Consider the following 20602-nt stretch of genomic DNA (forward strand, 5'->3'; position numbering starts at 1 on the left):
TGCGTATAAAAGGAAAGAATACCTGGGCCGTGTTTAGACTTTTGATATCCGTTTCCTCCAAAACCCAGATTTGTACTCAAAGATGAATAACAGGAAACAACACGCCCATAAAAGGCCGTTAAATAGAACAGAATAGAAACTTTGTCGTCATTCAAAAACAATAAAGTAGTTAATACAGATCAGGTTATATCAAAAGTGGAAACAAGACTTAATAGCAAAGAAAAATAAACATTTTAAGACAGATACAAAAAAAAATTAAATATTTACAATATGTAGAGGATTTTAAAGATAGAATAAAAATATAACAAAGGAAATAGAAACATATTTTACAGCAATGTTGGAGCCGCTGCATTAGTATCTTACAGCAGTCTTGTTCATTTTCCTGTATTGTTTATGGTCTGAATGAAGGAGTCTTTAATAAAATGTGATGTTTCTCTGGCAAATTTGTCTCACCAATTAAAATTCAGATTCCCAAACGGCAGACAGGGATGTTGGACCGAGACGTGAATGAAGTGTTATTTAACTCAGATCAACTCTTAGATTCCCTGGGAAAGATCTTATGCCTAAAATCTAGATGCACAGAAAATAACATTTCCTAACAAAATAAAGGGATCGTTAACGGCGAGTTTTCCTTTCCACTATGAAGACATTGAGCAAAAACCAGATGCGCACCGAGCAAGAGGGTTTGTAGCGAAGTTAATGAAGCTACACAACTAATTAATATGCACTTGACTATTAACTGGTCTATATGATTATATAGAATTGACTATACGTTTCTGCAGGAAAGCTGTATGTCTTCTTTGTGTAAAATGCCTTGAGACAAGATTAATAGTGATTCAGCACGATGCAAATAAACTAAATTGTTCTGTGTGTGTGACACTTTTTAAGCGTTTAATGACGCCTTTCCCAGGTGCCGCTTTGGGTCGCCATCATTTGTATTCATAAAGAAAATGCTTTTTAAAAGTTTAATCTCTTTAGAAATTAAACAAAAAGGAAACTGGAGACAAACGATTTTTCTGTGCTTTTGTTTTGTTTTTTCCATCCAAATGTGAAAAATACGTACAGTATGACACATTCCTGGCATTTCCATACTTTTATTTCCCCCACAGAGTAGCGACTCTGTCAATGGGAATCTTTTGCACACACCATCTTATGTCAGGTGCTTGAAAAATATGGAGAGTTTTCTGCAAACATATTTCTCTGGATGACTGAAGAGCAGAGCAAGCTCTCAGTTTACGAGGCTGGAGCTACACAAATCGCTCATTTGGCTGCGAAGCTTCCTGCTAGAAAGAAATGAAAGGGCTTATTTTTGTTTGCACATTGTTTGTCAGTTTGAAAGGGGCAGGGTGTTCCTCTGCCTTAATGGCCTAAAACGTTTCGATTCATCCATCTCCGACGAGAACGTCAGAGGTTTTTTTTAATAAATAATGACGAAAACAGCAAAGGCTCCACAATGAAACATGAGAAACATGAGGAGGAAATCATAAACAAAGACGACAAAGTGGTGCTAGCTCAAAGACCCGAGAAAAACTATTTGTTACTGCATTGCTTTAACTCACTAAGCTCCTATTGGTTAAAGCCCAAAACTAATTGTTTTTGACTAAAGGAGAAAAACAAAACGTGACAGAAAGGGTAACACCTGCTGATAAACACCATGTCCAGCACTGCAGACTGCAAAAACAGCATGGTAGTATTATCGGTTACTTTTTCAGCATATAAAAGTCAACTCATACAGGAGGATTCACATTACGGTCCATGATAATTTGCAGATAAAAATGTGCCAAATAAAATCTGAAATCTAAAAAGAAAATACCAACATCTGTGCAAAAGCGTAACAGTTCAAACCCAAGCGACTGCTCACAAAAAGAAAGAGGCCCCCCATGCATGGATTATAAAAATCTAAAGGCCACCGATTTGATTCAAAGTCCTGCAGATCACCATATGTTCTTCAGCTGCTAGGTTTGATGTAAAGACCGAGTCTGAGACCATCAATGGAGACAAAGAGTTCTGTTAGAGCAGAAGACGCTTTTCAAAGAAAGCGTGGCACCAATCATTGTGCCTGAGACGGGAATTAGCCAACCCTCCATTGAGTAGTGACCAACAAACACTTAGACGCATAAACGGGATCGTTTTGCTAGCCCTTCGTTTCCTGTTGGGTCTCAGAGCAGCCATATCTATCATAGAGCCTGCTGCAAAGTTAATTATTTCTCCTTTATGCGCTTTAATCAGAAGGAAAATCAAAATTAGAAACGGCAGCTAAAGCCTCAACGAAAAGCCAGAAATCATTCTAGCCATGAAAAGCCTGATTTCTCTAATCGATACGTCCTCCTGTAAGCTGTGGTTTGCTCCAGGATCTCCTCCTTGTGTGGCATCCCCAGGAAACCTTCGCAGGCGGAGGAGTTTAGGAGGCGGCTGCAACTCAAACCGCTGTGGTAGATTCCTTTTAGTGCAGAGGAGCAGCTGCTCTACCACAACCTTCTCCTAATGGTGTGATCTGTAAGGCGGAACCCAGCCTCCCGACAGGGAAAGCAACAAGGCGCCTCCTCCATGTTGGTCCAAGAACTGCAGAGAGGGACCCTAAAGGCAGCCGCCGAGGCACGCCAACACCTGGATCTGCTTCTAGGGTCACAAATGTTTTTTTTTTTACATCTTGCACTAAAATCCTTTCTGCAACTCATCTTCTTCATATATCCGATTATTAACCTATAGAAAATCCAACCTATATTATAATGGCTTCAATTTGGTCAATGCCTAAAAGAATTAAAACTCTTGTTGAGATTACTAATAAAACACTACATTTGATGATGTATGTACCTTTATATGAATATGATATGCAACAAAATAGCACACTGTCTATTTCCCATGCATTGTTTACATTGTTACATTGTTTTTCATCTCAATTGTTTACATAAATCGCTGCTGCATCTTTATCCTGAAAAATAGTGTAATCTACTGTGATTTTTAGAGTGATTTCTAGAGTGATTCTTTTCAAGCTGTATGCAAACGAAATTTTTGTTCTGTACGCACTTTGTGCATACAAAATGACAATAAAGATATCTATCTATCAAAAGCACATCGTTTTGAAAAAGAAGAAATAATTTAATGTTCCTGCCATAGAGGTCTAAGCAGGAGTCCAAAGTTAGATGGCCGCGCTCTGCAGACCAGCAGATCTCCAACAGGAAGCTTTTCTTTGTTCTTTCCCTGGCGTCCAAAGCCAAATTCTTTCCCATAAATCACTCCGGTACAAATGAAACAAGTTGCTGAGGACTGGCAGCCGGGAATCAGCGCACGGCACTCGACGGGTCACCAGGGTGGCGCTCGGTGGACTCTTGGTCATCGTTCCACTGCGGGTTTATTTTTAAAATGTGGGATATTAGCGGCCCGGGACGGCGCAGCGGCTGCTCCCATCCTGCTTTTCAAAAACGACGGAAGCAGGTTGGAAATGTACGCTCCCTCACACGCTAGAAGAAGTTTATATGCTGCGTGAGAAATTCACGGCGACAAAGCAGCCACCTGAAAGAAACAATAACATCTTTATGAGTCTCTGGCGCGGTGACATGATTTCAAGCTGATATTTTGTTGAAGACTAACAGGTCCATGAGAGCCTGAAGAACCTGGAAAACTTTAAATATTTGACAAGAGACATCTGAGAGTAAAGCCTTTGTAATTATGCAGCCCAAAATAAATAGTGAAAATATCTATAGACAACAAAGCTAATAGAATAAACCTCAAAACAGGATGATGTCCTTTCTAACTAGAAACACATGGATGAGAATTGGGATTTCCTTTAGAAGCTTTCACTGGGATTTTTTGGCCAACTGCTATATTTGGCTTTAAGCTTTTTGCAACGCAAATTAAAAATCGCCAATCTGTTAGGGAAGCTGGAAAATTGCATCTCAAATTTCTGAAACCAGAACGCTGCAAATTGCTGCGGCCATTTTAACGAGATTAAACATAAATCAGGGAGTTTGTTGATAATCATTCAAATCAATGTAAAATTTGACTGTTTAAAGCTTGCAGGCACCAATCAAGTGTTTGGTGCTGAGTTGTTGTTACTGTTACATTTCCTACGTTTCCATGGTGTTAAAAAGTAAACGGATCACACAGTTTAGCCAAAAACTGAAGTGGATCAGAATCTGCTTCAATCGCCAAGTTTGCGTGCACAAAGAAGGAATTTGACTTTGGTTCCACTTTGCTCTCAGTGAAGACATTTTAATATAATTATATATAAAAAGGGAAATAAAGGGGACGCTGAGGTGGTGGAGGAGTAGACCCACGTTCGAAGGCCTCAGTCCTCGACATGCCGGTCCCATGAGTCCTGACCCATGAGCCTTTGCTGCTCGCTCTCTTTCAACTCCATTTCCTGCCCGTCTACTTTGAAATAAAGGCCAATACTGCCACAACATTGGAAAAAGGGATGGATGGATGGATGGATGGATGGATGGATGGATGGATGGATGGATGGATGGATGGATGGATGGATGTCTCTAAATATGTTTAGAGCCTTTGTATCTTTTAAAATGGTTTTTATTCTGTGTTTTGATTTTGTTTTTCACATTGATGTGTTTTTATCTTTGATGTGTTTCTATCTATTTCTTCTATGGTGACCTTGAGTGTCCAGAAAGGTGCTTTTTAAATAAAAATAATTATTATTATTATTATTATTATTATTATTATTATTATTATTATTATTATTATTATTATTATTATTATTATTATTATTAGATACAGTATTTTTACTAAAGATTCTAGATTAAAAGTGTGGTAGTCCTTCCCCTAATAATGACCCGAGTGTTAAACTGAAGCAACCAGTCAGACTGATTTTCTGTCGATACTTCCATTAATGTTCATAATTGATAAATAAAATAGCGTCTGAGGTAGGCATGCGCCGTCTAATCAACTAGTACCCAAAATTTGAGGGATTTTTTATTTTCCAAAACTGTTATAGCATAATCTATTTCTCAAACACACCCATGGAGCAGTAGGTTACAGGTATTCATCATGCCAAAAGTTCAGAGCTGTTATGATGCTTAGAAAAATTTAACCATACAAACCAATACGGGATACTGATTATCTCTTGCTGAAAGCTGACGCGTAGCGGCAGGTAAACCAGCTCAAGGATCTGAGCAGATTTGATAGGAGGCCAAATTGTGATGACTAAAGTCAGAGTACCTCCAGAACCACTGCTCTACGGGGGAGTTTGTGATCTGCAGGGGTCAGTGTGTATGAAAAGCGCACCAAAAGAAGCACAGTGATGAAACGGTGACAGGGTGCCGGGTGGCCGAGGCTCACCGACGCACAGGGGGAGCGAGAGCTAGCCTGTGCGTCAACAAACGAGGAAATTATTTACTTGTAGCTCAGAGTTAAAGATGCCAGAATTATCAGTGAGTCTCGGTTAGCATTTAGGACAAATATTATGTCCAACTGAATAGTCAAAGTGCAGCAGGGAGTGCAAACGGATATTTGTTCATATCACAGAAAAGGCACAGGGCTATGGGTTGAATCACAAACACAACACCTAAAGTGGAAACAATTCTGACATGATCTTATTAGCAAGAATAATATACAAGCTGAGAAAACCAATACACCACACCGTGGTGGTCTTGTCACACGCCTAAAGGACAGCTTGTGGACAAAAGCAGTGAAGACATTTGGTAATATGACAAAATCAACAAGAGCATTAAAGAGTTAGCTGTCTGCCCTGACCAATAAAAACTACAATTTTAGAAAATTTATTTTCTGAGCATATATATATATATATATATATATATATATATATATATATATATATATATATATATATATATATATATATATATATATATATATATATATATATATATATATATATATGGGATTTATTGAACCCTGTAGAAGGAAAGCGGATGAAGTTGAGACTGTGTGATAGCGGTTGTACACTTTATCATGATAAATGTCTCTTTACAACCTGGAAGCCAATAAACATGACAGCCAGAGCAATTCATCAGAATAAGTCAGACAGGAAAAGCAAACATATGACATGTATTGTTTACATCCCTGCTGTCATTTACACCACTTCTTGTTTAGTTTTTTTATATATGGACATTTTGTACTTTTTTTTAATTGACCCTACTCAGTTATACCTGTGTACTTTATTTTTCTTATGCTGTACATTTGCCCTTAGTGTGCAGTCTATGTTATTCTTATGTTTTGCTTTGTTTTTTAACCTTTGCGTGCCACTTTGCTGCTGGCACACCTGAATTTCCCCTATGAGGGACAATAAGGCATATTTCTATTTTATTATATGCTTAAATCCTCCATATTTGCCTCCATTTATACCTGTTTCAGTTAAGACAAATGATTTTAGACTTACATCTAACTTTTTAATTTTTCAAATACCATAGCAAGTTTATTAAAGTTACTATAATTAATTTCTATTAATAGTGACTTCTTTTGACTTCTGTATTTTTTTTTTTTTTCCAAAGACTCGTTAATGCGGCCCAATCTGGGAGCCTATTCAGGTCTACTGCAGAGTGCCACTTTCTGTGTTTTTTTATTTAAAGTAGGTCATGCTTACTCATGCCTTGAGACTCTTCAACTGGATGGTTCGGCCAGCGCCTGGGGGTTAAAGCCACCGTTTTCCAGCTCATTAATGACATAATGAGAGGAACACAAAGAGGCTAATCACAATCACTTAGACTCTTAATAGTTAAAAGCCCTAAGAGCACCAGCTCCAGTAACCTCTGCGCGCGGACGCTTAGCTCATGTTTTGGGGTTTAATTGGCTGTAAGCTATACTCATCACTTTTACAAGAACTAAAAACATTTCACCTTATGTGTAATCCGTCATATATGCAAGTTTCACTTTTCTGAAGTGACAAAAATATTACACTCAAAACGTTTTCATGACGTTCACATTTTTTGAGCTGTACTTGCAGTTGGATACTGTTGTCTGTCAACAAATGCACAACAAACTTGGCAAAGTTAGTAGTGACTTGTTGCAGGCGTAACACGCACCAGTTTCACAAACTAAATGGGCTTTTAACTATAGAAAAACAACACTCCAGCGTTAACCTCAACCAGACATTTTATCTTTTGTGTTTTCCCACAATCATGTGCATCATTCAGGGAAGACAGATCACCGGCTATTATCATCTAATACAGAACAGATTACTGGATTAATGTGTGCTTCTGTGCTTTTTTTGTCTCTCTTGTTGTGTCTCTGCTCCGTCTTCTCTAACCCTGAGTCTGTCGAGGCAGATGACCGTTCATACTGAGCCTGGTTCTGCTGGAGGATTTTCCTTCCCCCTAATGGGTGGTTTTTCTTTCCACTGTCGCTTCATGCTTGCTCAGTATGAGGGATTGCTGCAAAGCCATGGACAATGCAGACGACTCTCCCTGTAGCTCTACGGTTCTCCAGGAGGGAATGCTGCTTGTCGGGACTTTGAAGCAATCAACTGGTTCCCTTATACAGGACATTTTTGACCAATCTGTACAATATGATTGAATTTGACTTTGAAAAGTGCCTTGAGATGACATGTTTCATGAATTGGCGCTATATAAATAAAATTGAATTGAAAATTTAATCACGCTGAAAATCTATCAGAAGAGTCCGACTGGGGGATGCAGCTCAACAGTTCTCTTAATCGTCGTTATTAGGGATGTAAACCAGCAGAAGGAAGCTGGGATCAGTGAGTGTGCATCTATGTGCGAGTGTGATCTTTCTTTAATCCGTCAATCAACCACATATGTTAAAAGGTCTGAAGAACAGCTGGAGCGGATATTGTGGCCGTGACCCAGCAGGAGGTTAAATCTTAGTGAATTGCTTCAATAAACAAAACAAAGATCAACAAATCATGTGTGTGAAGTTTTTATTAAGCAGCGTTTACTTTAAACGATCATTATTTGAAAACAGCAAGACTTCCCACTCGCTGTTGTTTACAGTCGTCTGAAGGGGAAGCCAGGCGTCACCTCGCCTCGGAGCGTAATGTCAGCCTGCTGTTTGGCTCCAGACGTGTTGTTGCAATAAGTTCTCGTCACTTCGACTGAAACCTAACATCACAAGCAAAAACAACACAAAGGACTCCCAACTGTCATAACTGATCGAACAAAGACGCAGCCAAAACAAAGCCGTGTCGAAAACGAAGTACGTACCCTCGCCCAAAAGCTTGTAGAAACGCCTTTAGCAGCAATAGCTCCAAGCAATCCCCCCGCTGTATCAACCCGGTTCCTCACATCATAGTGGAGAGATACCGGTTCTTTACATTTTACGCCCACTGAAGTTTGCAGACATTTGTTTCTGCAAAGCTCTCCTGAAGCGTTAAGTTTGTAATTTTCTTTATTGAAGAAAGATGTTACATCACTGCCAGCTTGAAGAGATTTGTGAAGAGGTGGAAGCTAACAAGCTAGTCAGGCGTATGCTGTATCAACCCGCCTCTTTAGCTGATCTGACACGTCAGCTACAGATTATTCTATTTTGTTACCAATAATAAACTCCACTTCAAACACTTTAATGTCTCACCAGAGTAACTCAATAAGGTTGAGGTTTGGACTTTGACTAGGCCATTATAACACTGCTTCTTTTAGACCTGTTACAGATTTACTGCTGTGTGTGGGATATTTTTTAGCCTTTAATCAAACCTTTTTTTTTCTTTTTTTTTTTAAATCAGCTCAGAGTTCACATATAACACACAGACAGAACTCAAAGAAGTAAATGTTCAAGTTGAATGTACCAACAACTCTTCCTGAGAAGCTAAAATGTTTGAAAATAGTACTAAGCATCTGATCAGATTTAAATGTTCAAGACAAAAAAGACAGATAGCAGTTACTTGTGAAAATACTGTGAATTTACATGAACGTACCAGACAAACACTCCCAGAGAAGTTAAAGGAGTGCAAATAGTCATTTGTTCACCCAGTCTCTAAAGATACTGAGATTATGTTTGATTTTTAACTCACTAAAAAAAAATATCTGAAGTGAAGTTCTTGTTTTTTTGTGGCTATATCTATGAGCATTTCACCTTGCACTGAATATCCTGGACACATCCGGTCCTGGGAAGACTTGCCAGCTGGCTTGCCAACAGTGGACATCACGTCGTGTGAAAAAGACCTTAGAGCCTTTTCTAGATTGATGGACAGCAGCGAGTGCTTCTCTAAGGCTACATAAAGACGGAGCCAAACACTGAGTCCGCACAGAAAGGTTTGACCGTAACGATGATGTGTAAAAAATAAATTCAGTCAGTGATGATGTCTTTCCTCCTTGGCCACTGGCACCCACCTCGTTGATTAGCATTTGATTAGCAACATCTGGCTGCACCCTTCCCTCTAAAAGCCATTGGAAGCCGTAAAAGTGGATTTGGATTTTTAAATTAGGGCTGCTTGATAATAGCTCAAACATGCCATATGAGATTAAATCGGGCAATGTTGCGATGACATGACTAATAAACAAATACTTAACAGTGTTAGTGTCTTTCTGTTTTATATAAATAGAAAACGTAGAGCTTAGCTAAGCAGTCCATCATCATTATCATTATTTCCATCTCAGACAACATGGTTTTATGGAAAGAGCTGAATCTGCTTACACCTGCTGTTTTTGCAGCTAAAAAAAAAAAAGCTTCCTTACAGTTTCTCCATGATTTTACTGGAACATCTTGCTGTTCTCCTAAGACTGCCTCGAGAAATAAATTACTGACAGAGGGAGTGAATGCATGGCACATACTGTGTTTATTGCACTATACTGTATAGGGAACCCATATTTCACACACAAGTCCCTCTGTTTTCCCTTAATTGTTGCTGAATGAATAATAATAGTGTGGCAGTTCATCTTATATACAAATAGTTTCCCAACCTGGAAGGATCACATCGTGTTCTGACATGTTAAGCCCTATAATTGCAAATTCCACCCCTAACCCAACGACGATAGATATGTTTTTTAAAAAAAAAAAAAATTCCCCTTCTAACTGAACCTTTATGTTATGCATGAAGTGCACTACTACGATATGCTCCTTTAAATTCTTTTAAAAAAGGTGTATAGCCACCTTATATTCTTTTTTTTTTTTAAAAGACCAAAAACCGTTTGATCATCAAATAAGGTTATATACACCAAGCCTTCATCCAGATAATGTTTTCATGGTCCTTTTTGTAGATAAAAATAGCCCCAGCACCGGGCTCGGTTAGCAGATATAAACAGACGTGGTGCAACCTAGCATCGGTATCGCAGAACTGTCATAATGCTGGTTTGCTTAATTATTAAATCAAAATTAAAATAATGCCGAACCGAGCCTGACCCTCTGAAAAGCCTCGCAGTAAAGGGCAGCTTGGTGTGATCGAAGACCAACTTTTATTAATTAAATAAAACGATATAACAGCAACGTTAAGAGCCACATATCAGAACATTTACCCACGTCAGTCAACTCTGCGGTCACATCTGAGCCTCGTTAGTTTCCGCTGCAGTGAACACCAACGTTCATACTGTATTCCCAGTGACATTCTGGTCTTCTCCCTATTGGAATTATATACGTTTGTGCATTTTTTTTTTTTCAGTAGATCTTGGACCATTCTTCAGGGTTTCACCTGGAGATGCTAATAGCTGTTAGCTGTTAATCGTAAATAAACACGAAAGCCTTTACTTACTAACAAACTCAGTGAAAAACAAAGCCTAAAACAGCAAAATAACAACTAATACGCCATCAGGACGTGATAATCTTTCATAAAAAATCTTGTATGCAACCAGAGGGAGCTACTGGCGTATACATTATTTGTTTATTTTTTTTAAAAAGTCAAATAACGTGGCTATGCACCTTTAAACTAAACTTTTTTTTTCTGTTTCCACCACTCATATGGTGCATACCTGCTAACGATGATGACTCTCGGATGATATACAACGTTAAGCGCCTAAAAACCAAACAAATGCTAACTGTCTGACACTAATACTTGACAATACGGGTTTTTTGATGTAGACCAAAAGCATTTCCCAGAGGGATAGCAGTAAACGCAGAACCTCGTAATATAGCACTTAAAAAGTAATCCACTGCAGCTAAAACACAAGCTTGTTATTCTAAACTTGTTGAATATTGCACTGGTACTGGACAAGGAATGCTAATCTATGCACCTTGCAGAGGTCTTACGGGGTAAAGTAAAACACAAAACTCTGACAATAATCACCACGATGTCCCACTTAGAAAAATATTAACAGATCCAGAGGCATCCACAAGACTGCTTGAGGACAGTTGCTATGAGCTGCACCAGAAGGAGGGAGGGAGGAGGATATAATTGTGCTCACGTTCACCTCTTTCACGTTGCACTAGTAGGCGACAACCGCTTGAATGAAATGACTCTTCTTCCAGTGGGCCAACCAGCAGTGAAGCTGCAGAGACCCTTTTATCTGATCAGTCCCCATCTCAAAACAACAACAACAACAACATCAAACCCTCCTAAAACTGGTCGGCTCACGTAAAAAAATAAATAAAAATAAAATGTAATTAAGAAATAAAAACACACCCCTGTCACTTTAAAAGTGAGAAGAAAGCCGCCACGCTTCTGGCGTCTCCTTACCGTGTAAAGCCCGATCCGGCACAAGGCGAGGGAGAGCTGCATGTGCTCCGACATGGCGCTCGGCAACCAGCGTAACCCCCGGCAACCAGCAAGCCCCCGGGGAACAAGTGGACGGACGGACGGACCGACGGAGGATGAGAGGAGCAGCTGAGCACCGCGGAGTCAGATCAACAGCAGGAGTCGAAGCTCTTCGCCGTCCAGCAGTCAGCTGTCAATAGCCTCCCCCCCCCCCACCAGCTCTTCGTCTACGTCCCAAACACTCACATCGCCTTGTTTTGTAAGAGCGCTAGATGAGGAGGGTCATATGTTTACCCACTGTGCTCATTCATAGAAAGATAAAAAAAAAAACTATTACCACAGGGATCAACAGACAGACGCGAGCTTAAGACAGACAGGAGCTCTCTTTCTCGCTCTCCACGGAGATTAAGGACTCGGTGGCAACTAGAGATCCAGAATAAGACTGCAAATTGGATTAGTAACCATTACACACCCACACACACACACACACACACACACACACACACACACACAATGTCCGTACTGTACACAGAGCTTTAGCAGGTATGAAAACCGTTGCTTTCTGCACGGAGGAGGATGAAAAGATTGACCACTTGAGCCCGCTGCGGTCGCTGGGGATTTCAGCGAATGCTCTGGGCCCTTTTTTTTTTTTTTTTTTTTTTTTTTTTGTGTCGGATGAGAAGCGCGAGTCATGTTTGAATGGCCTGTTTGTCATCTCAGCTGTCCAGTAATAGTTGGTGTCACCTCCTGCTGACAGGTACAATAGACCGTTTTAAAATTAGCCAACGTTGTGGTATTGGCCGGACTAAATCACCAGTAGAGCGTTTAAATTGGTATAGATTTCATTTTAATTGAACGCGGAAAGAAACGTGTTGATAGTGCCAGTGAATCTGAAACCGGAACGACTCCGTGGCTCTGCTTCGTTTAGGCAAGGCGAGTTTATTTATACAGTACAATTCAACGTGCTTTGTCATAAACTAGGAGAAATTGTCCTCGCACCCCTTTTATGTTATGTTGGTCACTTCTTCTGTTTCTTTCAAATGAGAATTTTAAAAAAAATGTTATGTGTTGATCTTTTATATTCCTGAAAATTACAAAAAAGGGACACTAATTTATTCTAATTTAACAGCACCCCAGGGCGGTGACCTAACACACTTTACATTTTAAGTTTATATAGTTTCCGAAAAGATTTTCGTACGGTGGTTGGAATCCAGATCGCTACTCGTTTTTATTTTCAAGTCAAGCTGTGTTTATTTCCAGTTCAGTCTCATGGGAGCGTCATCGCAGATCTTTATTCCCAGCAGCTGTTAGACTTTATAACCATCCCTGCTCCCAACAAAGTTTTTACATCCCTGTTTTTTTTTTCCCATTCTTGTAGCCTATTGGTTAATTATAGGCCCATTTACACTACACTTTTTTAACTGAGCCGAGCCGAGACCAGTCTGAGCTTGGATCAGTTAACCAAGCCAAGACGACCGTTTACACACCACACTATCCCGGTTCCTTGGTTGCTCCTCGCCTCCTAGTGACGATCTGCGGTACTACCGCTCTCTGGGATTGAAGGCGGAAGCAGCAAAACAAAACGGCGGCGCCCGTAACATTCAGGATGTTATGGTTAGACAGAGTTGGCTTTTGGGACGTGGATAAGACAAACGAACGTCTAACAAGGATTTACAGACGCAGGAAACAACAACAGATGCTGAGGTTCATCACACTGTTAAGCAGAATCATCACTGGAAATCGTGTGGCACGGTAAGGGAGCTAGTATTATTATGAATGTCTGAATGGAGTCTGAATCGGGACGTGCAGCCAGACACGCCAGAAAAACCGCGGACAGTCAGCTGACTGTAAGGGCATGACTCGGTCTGCTAATGCGCTCTTCGTTATCAGATAACCGGGATAAAAAAACCAGGCCGAGACTCAGGAACTGGTCTGCAGTTAGCGCGGTCCAGTTATGATTAGCGCGGTCCAGTTCAGTCTGCTGACCGTTTACACACTAGAGTTATCTCGGTTACCGAGCTCGGATTAAAAAAAAGTGTAGTGTAAACGGGCCTAAAATGGCTATTGAGCAGGAGCAAAACGTTCACCGTTGCCTCTCCATTAGTCCAGCAGTGGCAAACATGCGGCTCCTCTGCCCGTCTGAGGCGGCTCGCACCAGCTTTACCGATCCGTCAAGGTTCTCATTTTAACCACAGTTTGCGGGGTATTTTTATTTTATTTTATTTTTTTTTAAACTGTTCAATTCTGCCTGCATTCGACTACTTTATCCAGCGAGAACGTTTCACACACATGAACCGACCTACTAGGGGGAGGAGCCAAGTTGAACTTGAAGTTCTACTGCTTCATCGCAAAAGTCATTTTCGTCCCCTCTCCATCAAGAGAAACAAAAATTAGAGGGGGGAAAAAGTATTTGTCCACCAAGATGTGTTTTAGAACAGGTTTTTCCAGAGTGAGACACAATTAAGGATAATTCTTTTAATACCTGTGTGGGAGCCAGATTGACCGCCAGGGGCCACTTGTACCATGTGTTCCTGAGGACATTTGTGGCTCCAGCTGGTTTTTATTTGTATTTTCAAGTAATGAGTTAAGGAGCAGCAGAATCTTGAAATGGAAATGTTAAAAAGGGTTTCTGGTATAATTAAAAATGAGAAGGCGTTTTGTGGTGCAGCTCTATGCAATGCTGCAGGACTTCTACGAATGTCGATATCGTCAGCAACTCAGAGGGCCCGTACTCATCCTGGATCATAGCATTAGGAAGCATCATTACCTGGAACAAGTCAGGGAGGCTGAACCATTAGCAATCTGAGCGAACATGCACCAGGAAACGTTTTTATGGATCAATACTCTCTAAACAACTTCTGACATTACGTTACATTTTGTTACAGTCATACACATATTTAGAAAAAGGAATCCACTGAAGGCTACGCACTACAAGAGTAAACACAGCTCTGAGGATGTCATTAAAGCAAATATTTCACACATTTTCAAGTTAAGCCAGAGTGAGGTTGTCGTCACCAACTGATAAGGTAAATAATTAAACCAATGTTTAGCCACCAATAAAAAAAAAAAAAAAAATCATTTGCACTGCTGAAATACCTTATCTGCACACAACAGGAAAAGAAATCTGACAGAGGAACTCTGGGAGAACCAGGGCTGTGCAGCGTTGTCAACCAGAGGAAAAAGATTATGGAAAAGTAATGCCTGCTGTTTGTCATCAGGCTAATTTACAGTCTGGCTAAAGCACCTTTTAGGAGCTCTGCTTCACCTTCTTTTCACCCTGCAAACTGTAAATTAGACATGGCTGATCTTGATGGAGGACCAAAACACGTCACCGTGACTTATTTTAGTAATTTCATTCAAAAAGTGAAATTCACATTATATAGATTCATTACACACATAGCTTAATTCTGGCTCACGGCTAAAGAAAAGCCAAAATTCAGCTTCTCGGGAAATTATTATTAAATATGTCTAATTTTAATATTAAAACAGATTTTAATAAAGAATTTATGGTTATCAATCCTCATGTCCTCTCCAGTATATGAACTCAATGCTTGATCAGGACTCCCTGTAACAAACTGTGGCTCGGCTAAACTGTACAGGCTGCCCAGGTTAAGCTATATAAGGGTTTTACAAATAAGTTATATCTGGATATATTCGAAAATTAATTATTGAAAAATACTCAAAATCATCATAAACTGACCCATTCACATTTGCACAAATTGTAGCGCAGCAATATCAGAGACACCCTGCAGCCACTCAGACGTCCAACATAACTAAAGTTTTCTGCTTACATGTCGAGTGCAGACAGGAAAACGTACGCGACCCTTTTTATCCAAAAGACGTTGATCTGAACTCCGTCAAGGTGCGCTTCGTTCACTGTGACTGCTGGCAGGTAACTGTAAAGCTATTGGATGTAAATGTGGCTGATAATAACACAGGTTATGATGGAGGCAGACTGAAAATATCACTTAGAGCAGAGAAAAGTAGGAACCAGTAGGAATCTAAACTGCTGATGAAGTTGATCAATAAAGGGAATATTATTCAAAAATGACCAAAAAAGGCAGAAATTATACAGGGCTACTGAATGCATGGACCGGATCCTTGTTTGCATTGTGAAAATTTGTTTTTTGCCTGAACCAGATCCAGCTTTGTTACACATAAATGATTCTTTATTTGTCCCTCAGTAGTAGAATATATATAATTATTACCACCAAATTGACAGGCAAAGGCAAGCACAGAGTCACACATTAAAGATAAGTAAATAAAATAAAATAATAACATGACTATATCAAAAGTAAACACTTCCATAAAGGATATTAACACTTACACTGTAAGTGTTATCTTGTCAACTGTTTTGCCAAACAGGGAAATTACACTTACTCTCTAAACAATGACTGAATTGGCCCCTGCCGGTTTGTGTTGCCCTAATTAAGAAACTTAAAGTCAAGTTTGTCATGAAAAAATAAATAAATAACGTTTAGCCTGTGTTCCCCCTTCCGTGTTATATTAAACCGGGCGTCAGTAACGTATGCTTTTAAAGCCTGCGCGTAGGTTAAGGCTGCAGTTTGACATCATTCCGGCTTAAACAGAAAGCAAAAAAAAAATTATGCAACCACCGAACTGCAAATCTTTAACAAGCTTCGTCAAACAAACACCATATAAAAGCCATATAGCGTCGTCACGTCTATATGGCTTTTAGTTGCATAAGCTGCCTTTCACACTCAACTCTGCCTCCTTTTACTGCGGTTTAATATGCCGTTACCTTCTCAGGTAATTTCCCCTCCATGTTTTAGCTGTTTGTTTATCCTGAGCCTGACCCAGACCAACCAAGGTGTGGAGCAGATGACGAGGCTCTGATGGGCTTTTTCCCCCCATTGATACCATGGCTTCAGGCTGATGCCTGCCTGCCTGCCTGCCTGTCGTCGTCATAGTTCAAATTCCACAACAGGAACTCTCTGGTTGTTGAGACAGAAAGGATAACGTCTCAGCGCCCTTCTTCCTTAAGAAGAGGGCTAAAATATCCTCGATTACAATTTGTAGGTGTAGCAGAAGGCTACCATTAGCATTCATGTGACGTATACATCCTACTACACTGCAAAAAGAGAACGAAAAGAAAGTAAAATATTCTTGAAATGAGGGTATTTGTCTTTGATTTGAGCAGGTAAATAAGACTATCTGCCAGTGCAATTAGTATTTTGACCCCTAAAATAAGATAATTAGATATACTTCACATGGAATAAGATGACAGAGATGACTTGTTCCTATATTAAGTGCAAAACTCTTATTCTATTGGCAGATCATCCTATTTACCTGCTCAAATGAAGGAAAGAATAATTTCAAGAAAAGTTTACTTACTTTTAGTTCCTTTTTGCAGTGTACACTAAGACATGAGCCTCAATAATGCATAAAATGAAACAGGGGGGTTGTGGTACTTGATAAAACTCCCTCCTTCACTGCCCGCATAAATAACATCCCGGTGTCTGCTTACTTCCACCTCCGTAATCGCCACTGTCTCCGGCCATCACTCGCTCCCAATAACAGCCGCTACCTTGTGTAACGCTCTTTTCACGTCTCGTCTTGATTGCTGTTGTCTTGGCTTACCCAACAAACATCTTCACAGGCTTCAGTTCAGCTCCCCTGACTTGTCGCTGCACACTGCTGGTCAGCTGACTGAAGCAATCATTCTCCACTTTTCCCCTCACTTGCAAGAAAGACAAATCCAGACGTCTTTGTAGATATTTTAGATAGTGATGCACGAGATTAAAACTTTCAACCGATATCGATTACCAATAATTTTTCTGATTTTCATGGCCGATACCGATTCCGATAAGTTCATATTCAATATATTGTTGGCATAATCTGCAGCTTGTGCTATGAAAAAACTAATTATTTAGTAGCTCTGGCTTAGCTATAACAGCAAACAAAAGGTTTTGGCTCTTCATATGTTTATTTTTATTTATTTTTTTTTATATATACCATCACACAAAAAATGTGTAATTTGCTTTCAATAACAAAAGACCCAAATCAATTTAGAATACAAAGAGCATCCCTTAAAAAAATCCTGATAGTGAGGAACGCAAAATCCATATGTCTTGTCCCACTTTGGGGCTACTCTGGCTGAATAAAATTCCACCACATTTAATTAATTTATCGGCTATTTTTATCGGAAGAATTTACTTATCGGGCCGATATAAAATTCCACCATATCGGCCGATATTTTATCGGTCCGATATATATCGTGCATTCCTAATTTTAGATTACATGCCGGTGCGAAATTCTCAGTTCTCAGTTAATAGGTTGCGGAAATCTAAAACAGTGCCAGCCATCGCTCTTATTAATGTAAAGATGTCATAAAACATGTGTAAGAGCCAAACAGCAAAAAGACTAATTATTCAGCGCAGTAAAGCACTTATACTGCAAAAACAGAACTAAAAATAAGTAATATTTTCTTGAAATTAGTGCATTTGTCCTTGATTTGAGCAGGTAAATAAGATTATCTGCCAATGAAATGAGCATTTTTACCCCTAAAATAAAATAATTAGATATCATTCACTTGAAAAAAAGGTGATGGAGATGAGTTATTCCTATTTTAAGCGCAAAAATCTTATTCCATTGGCAGATCATCTTATTTACCTGCTCAAATAAAGTATAAATACACTAATTCCAAGAAAAATTTACTTATTTTTAGTTCCGTTTTTGCAGTGTAGAGACTATCTCTACATTTAGCAGGAGTTTATTCGATACGTTTTTGCTTATGTCTGCGCGTTTACATAAAAATGTGTATAGATATGATTAAAAAGAAAAAAAGAAAATCAATACAATCCATTATTTTAGGACTTTAGTAGTTGTTTTTTTCTGAAGGTTGTCTACGCCAATACCCAGGGCAGATAATTGAAAGTCTGATACAAGTTAAAGAACACAGGATATTATTTGCCACCTCCCTCCCGGGTCCTAGGAGGAGGCGACACAGTGCAGCAGTAATTTGGTAAGGCTGCACTATGGCAACAGCTCATGGGATCAAATCCCCGTCTCAGCGCTGCCATTTTTTTGAATGCTCTTTTTGACACAATGCTGAGCGCGCAGACGTCCGTTTGACGTGCTCCAGCTCCCAGTAGAAAAAGAGTCTGGCATAGATCAGATGTCAGCTACCGTCATACATTCAAACTACAGCGAACACCCCGTAATGTATTTACTGTTACGTCATGGCTGTACTGTAACCCCCATCAGAGGCAAACACTAGCTGAGACCCTCACAGTTATATCTATATATTAATAAAAAAAAAGAGTTGGGAGAATCTGTTGAATGCGTATCCGCTTTGATTTATCACGACGAGGCGGACATAGCTGCGGTCCGGGTTCTGCACCATGTCCTCAGTGTCGCACAGCAGGAAAGGAGACCCGGCGCCTGTTGAGTGCCTGACCTCAGAGGACAGCCAGGCAGTCACAGCTGTGCTTTCCCTGCAAAAACTACCACGCCAAATCCAGAAAACCTTCAAACAAGCATGCTGCAGGCCATGCGAAGGGCGGGGGGCACTACCAAGGGGAGGGTTCCATGCTCCCATCATGAACATCATGCTAATTTAGCGCTTTTAAAACACACCTACGAGAACTATATACGAAACCAAAAAGGAATTTAAAACGTGATATAGCTTGAATTTGATGAGATGTTTCTCTAACCCACACGAGGTCAAAACTCTACATACAGATTTAAATACATTCATGAACTCCCATCACTACTTGGATTAATGTCCTTTCAGTAACTTGTAGGAAAACCAAACACTTGTTATATCCATCAACAAGGTCGAAACATAATTCTGGGTAACCTGTTGACCGCCAGTCACATCAGAATTGGTAGAGCCCATTTACATAGCTGGGTTTAACGGCTGGTAAGCATTTTACACAGGTTTTCTAAAATGTCGAGGTAAGGCCTGTAATAGAGGGCTACTGTTGACCTGATTCAAGCATTATGAAACCAGTTTTGGGTTTGGGATTACTGCGGGTGGGTGGATAGTTGAGGCAATGAGAAGGAAATTCTGGAGAAAAATAGATACTTCCCCAGAGTTTGCTTAAAAACTAGGCATAAATAAGGTAAACAAAGCAATTTAGCAATTCTGGCTGGAACACTGGTCAAATATCTATCCAGAAATGTTTCAGAACCTTTCTGATGGCTACAAAAAAAACATGGTAGAGGTGCAACCTAATGAGGACATTTACTCAAATATATCGGCCGACCGATATCTTTGGCCGATATTTGAGTTTTTTTCCTGTATCGTATGGCCGATACACGATACGCCGATTCGTTAGCGTATTCAGCAGCCATGCCTTAAACTCACGTGAAGCGTAATGTCGTAAGACTGGGTGCCAACAACAAGGGTACGCTTTCAACTCCAGATGTAGATGTTTACTGTGTGATTTAGCTGCATCTGGCCTTTGAAAGTCTGTCTGTCTCACTGTGAGCGGGAGGAAACAGCGGTGTGTCTGTTTGTGTGTCTAAAAACCAAACGTCTGATCTCCAGCTGGCGATCGCTGCAACTGCAGTGCGTGTGTTTGTTCCCGTGGAGAATTACAGTATGTATGCACATAAAAATACTCCTACAGCATCTACCTTTACATAAAATAATGTCCGTACGCTACACTGGTGGCAGGAGATTTTTTTTCCTCTCTTTCTTCTCCCCATTGAACTAGAGAAGCTCTTTTCTCGCGTTGACGCGTTCATTAAGCGCTGCCATAAGAGTCGTGACGCATGTTTTTTACTTTTTACTTTTCAAACTGCGGTCTGAAGCTGATTGTTAATATTAGCTGGTTTAAAATCAAATTTTTAGACTTGCGTAAAAAATTTTTTTGTCATTTTTATCATGTAAATGGAGGAAGATAAAACAATATCGGCCCCCAAAAAATTAAAAATAAAGAAAAATCGGCAGTACATCTTGGGTATCGGTTAGACTGGTTTCAGAAGTGTCGGTGTCTGTATCGGTCGATCTCTACTCAAATATCATTGGGAGGGGGGTGTATGCATCACAGACAAGTCACAATAAATTCAGACTCAACCATCCAG

At 39.8% G+C, this 20602-nt stretch overlaps 1 protein-coding gene across 1 annotated transcript in view; it reads right to left on the reverse strand.

Moving 5' to 3' along the window:
• Window positions 1-11936, reverse strand: part of arl15a (ADP-ribosylation factor-like 15a) — a 117420-nt gene extending 105484 nt beyond the window's left edge. Inside the window, exon 1 of the mRNA XM_012865624.3 lies at window positions 11531-11936. Within this exon, the coding sequence (XP_012721078.2) occupies window positions 11531-11584 (54 nt within the window). The 5' untranslated portion in view covers window positions 11585-11936. The remainder of the gene's footprint in view (window positions 1-11530) is intronic.
• Between the last annotated feature and the right edge of the window lie 8666 nt (window positions 11937-20602).

Source organism: Fundulus heteroclitus, chromosome 12 (genome assembly GCF_011125445.2).
Source record: "Fundulus heteroclitus isolate FHET01 chromosome 12, MU-UCD_Fhet_4.1, whole genome shotgun sequence".
Lineage (NCBI taxonomy): Eukaryota > Metazoa > Chordata > Actinopteri > Cyprinodontiformes > Fundulidae > Fundulus > Fundulus heteroclitus.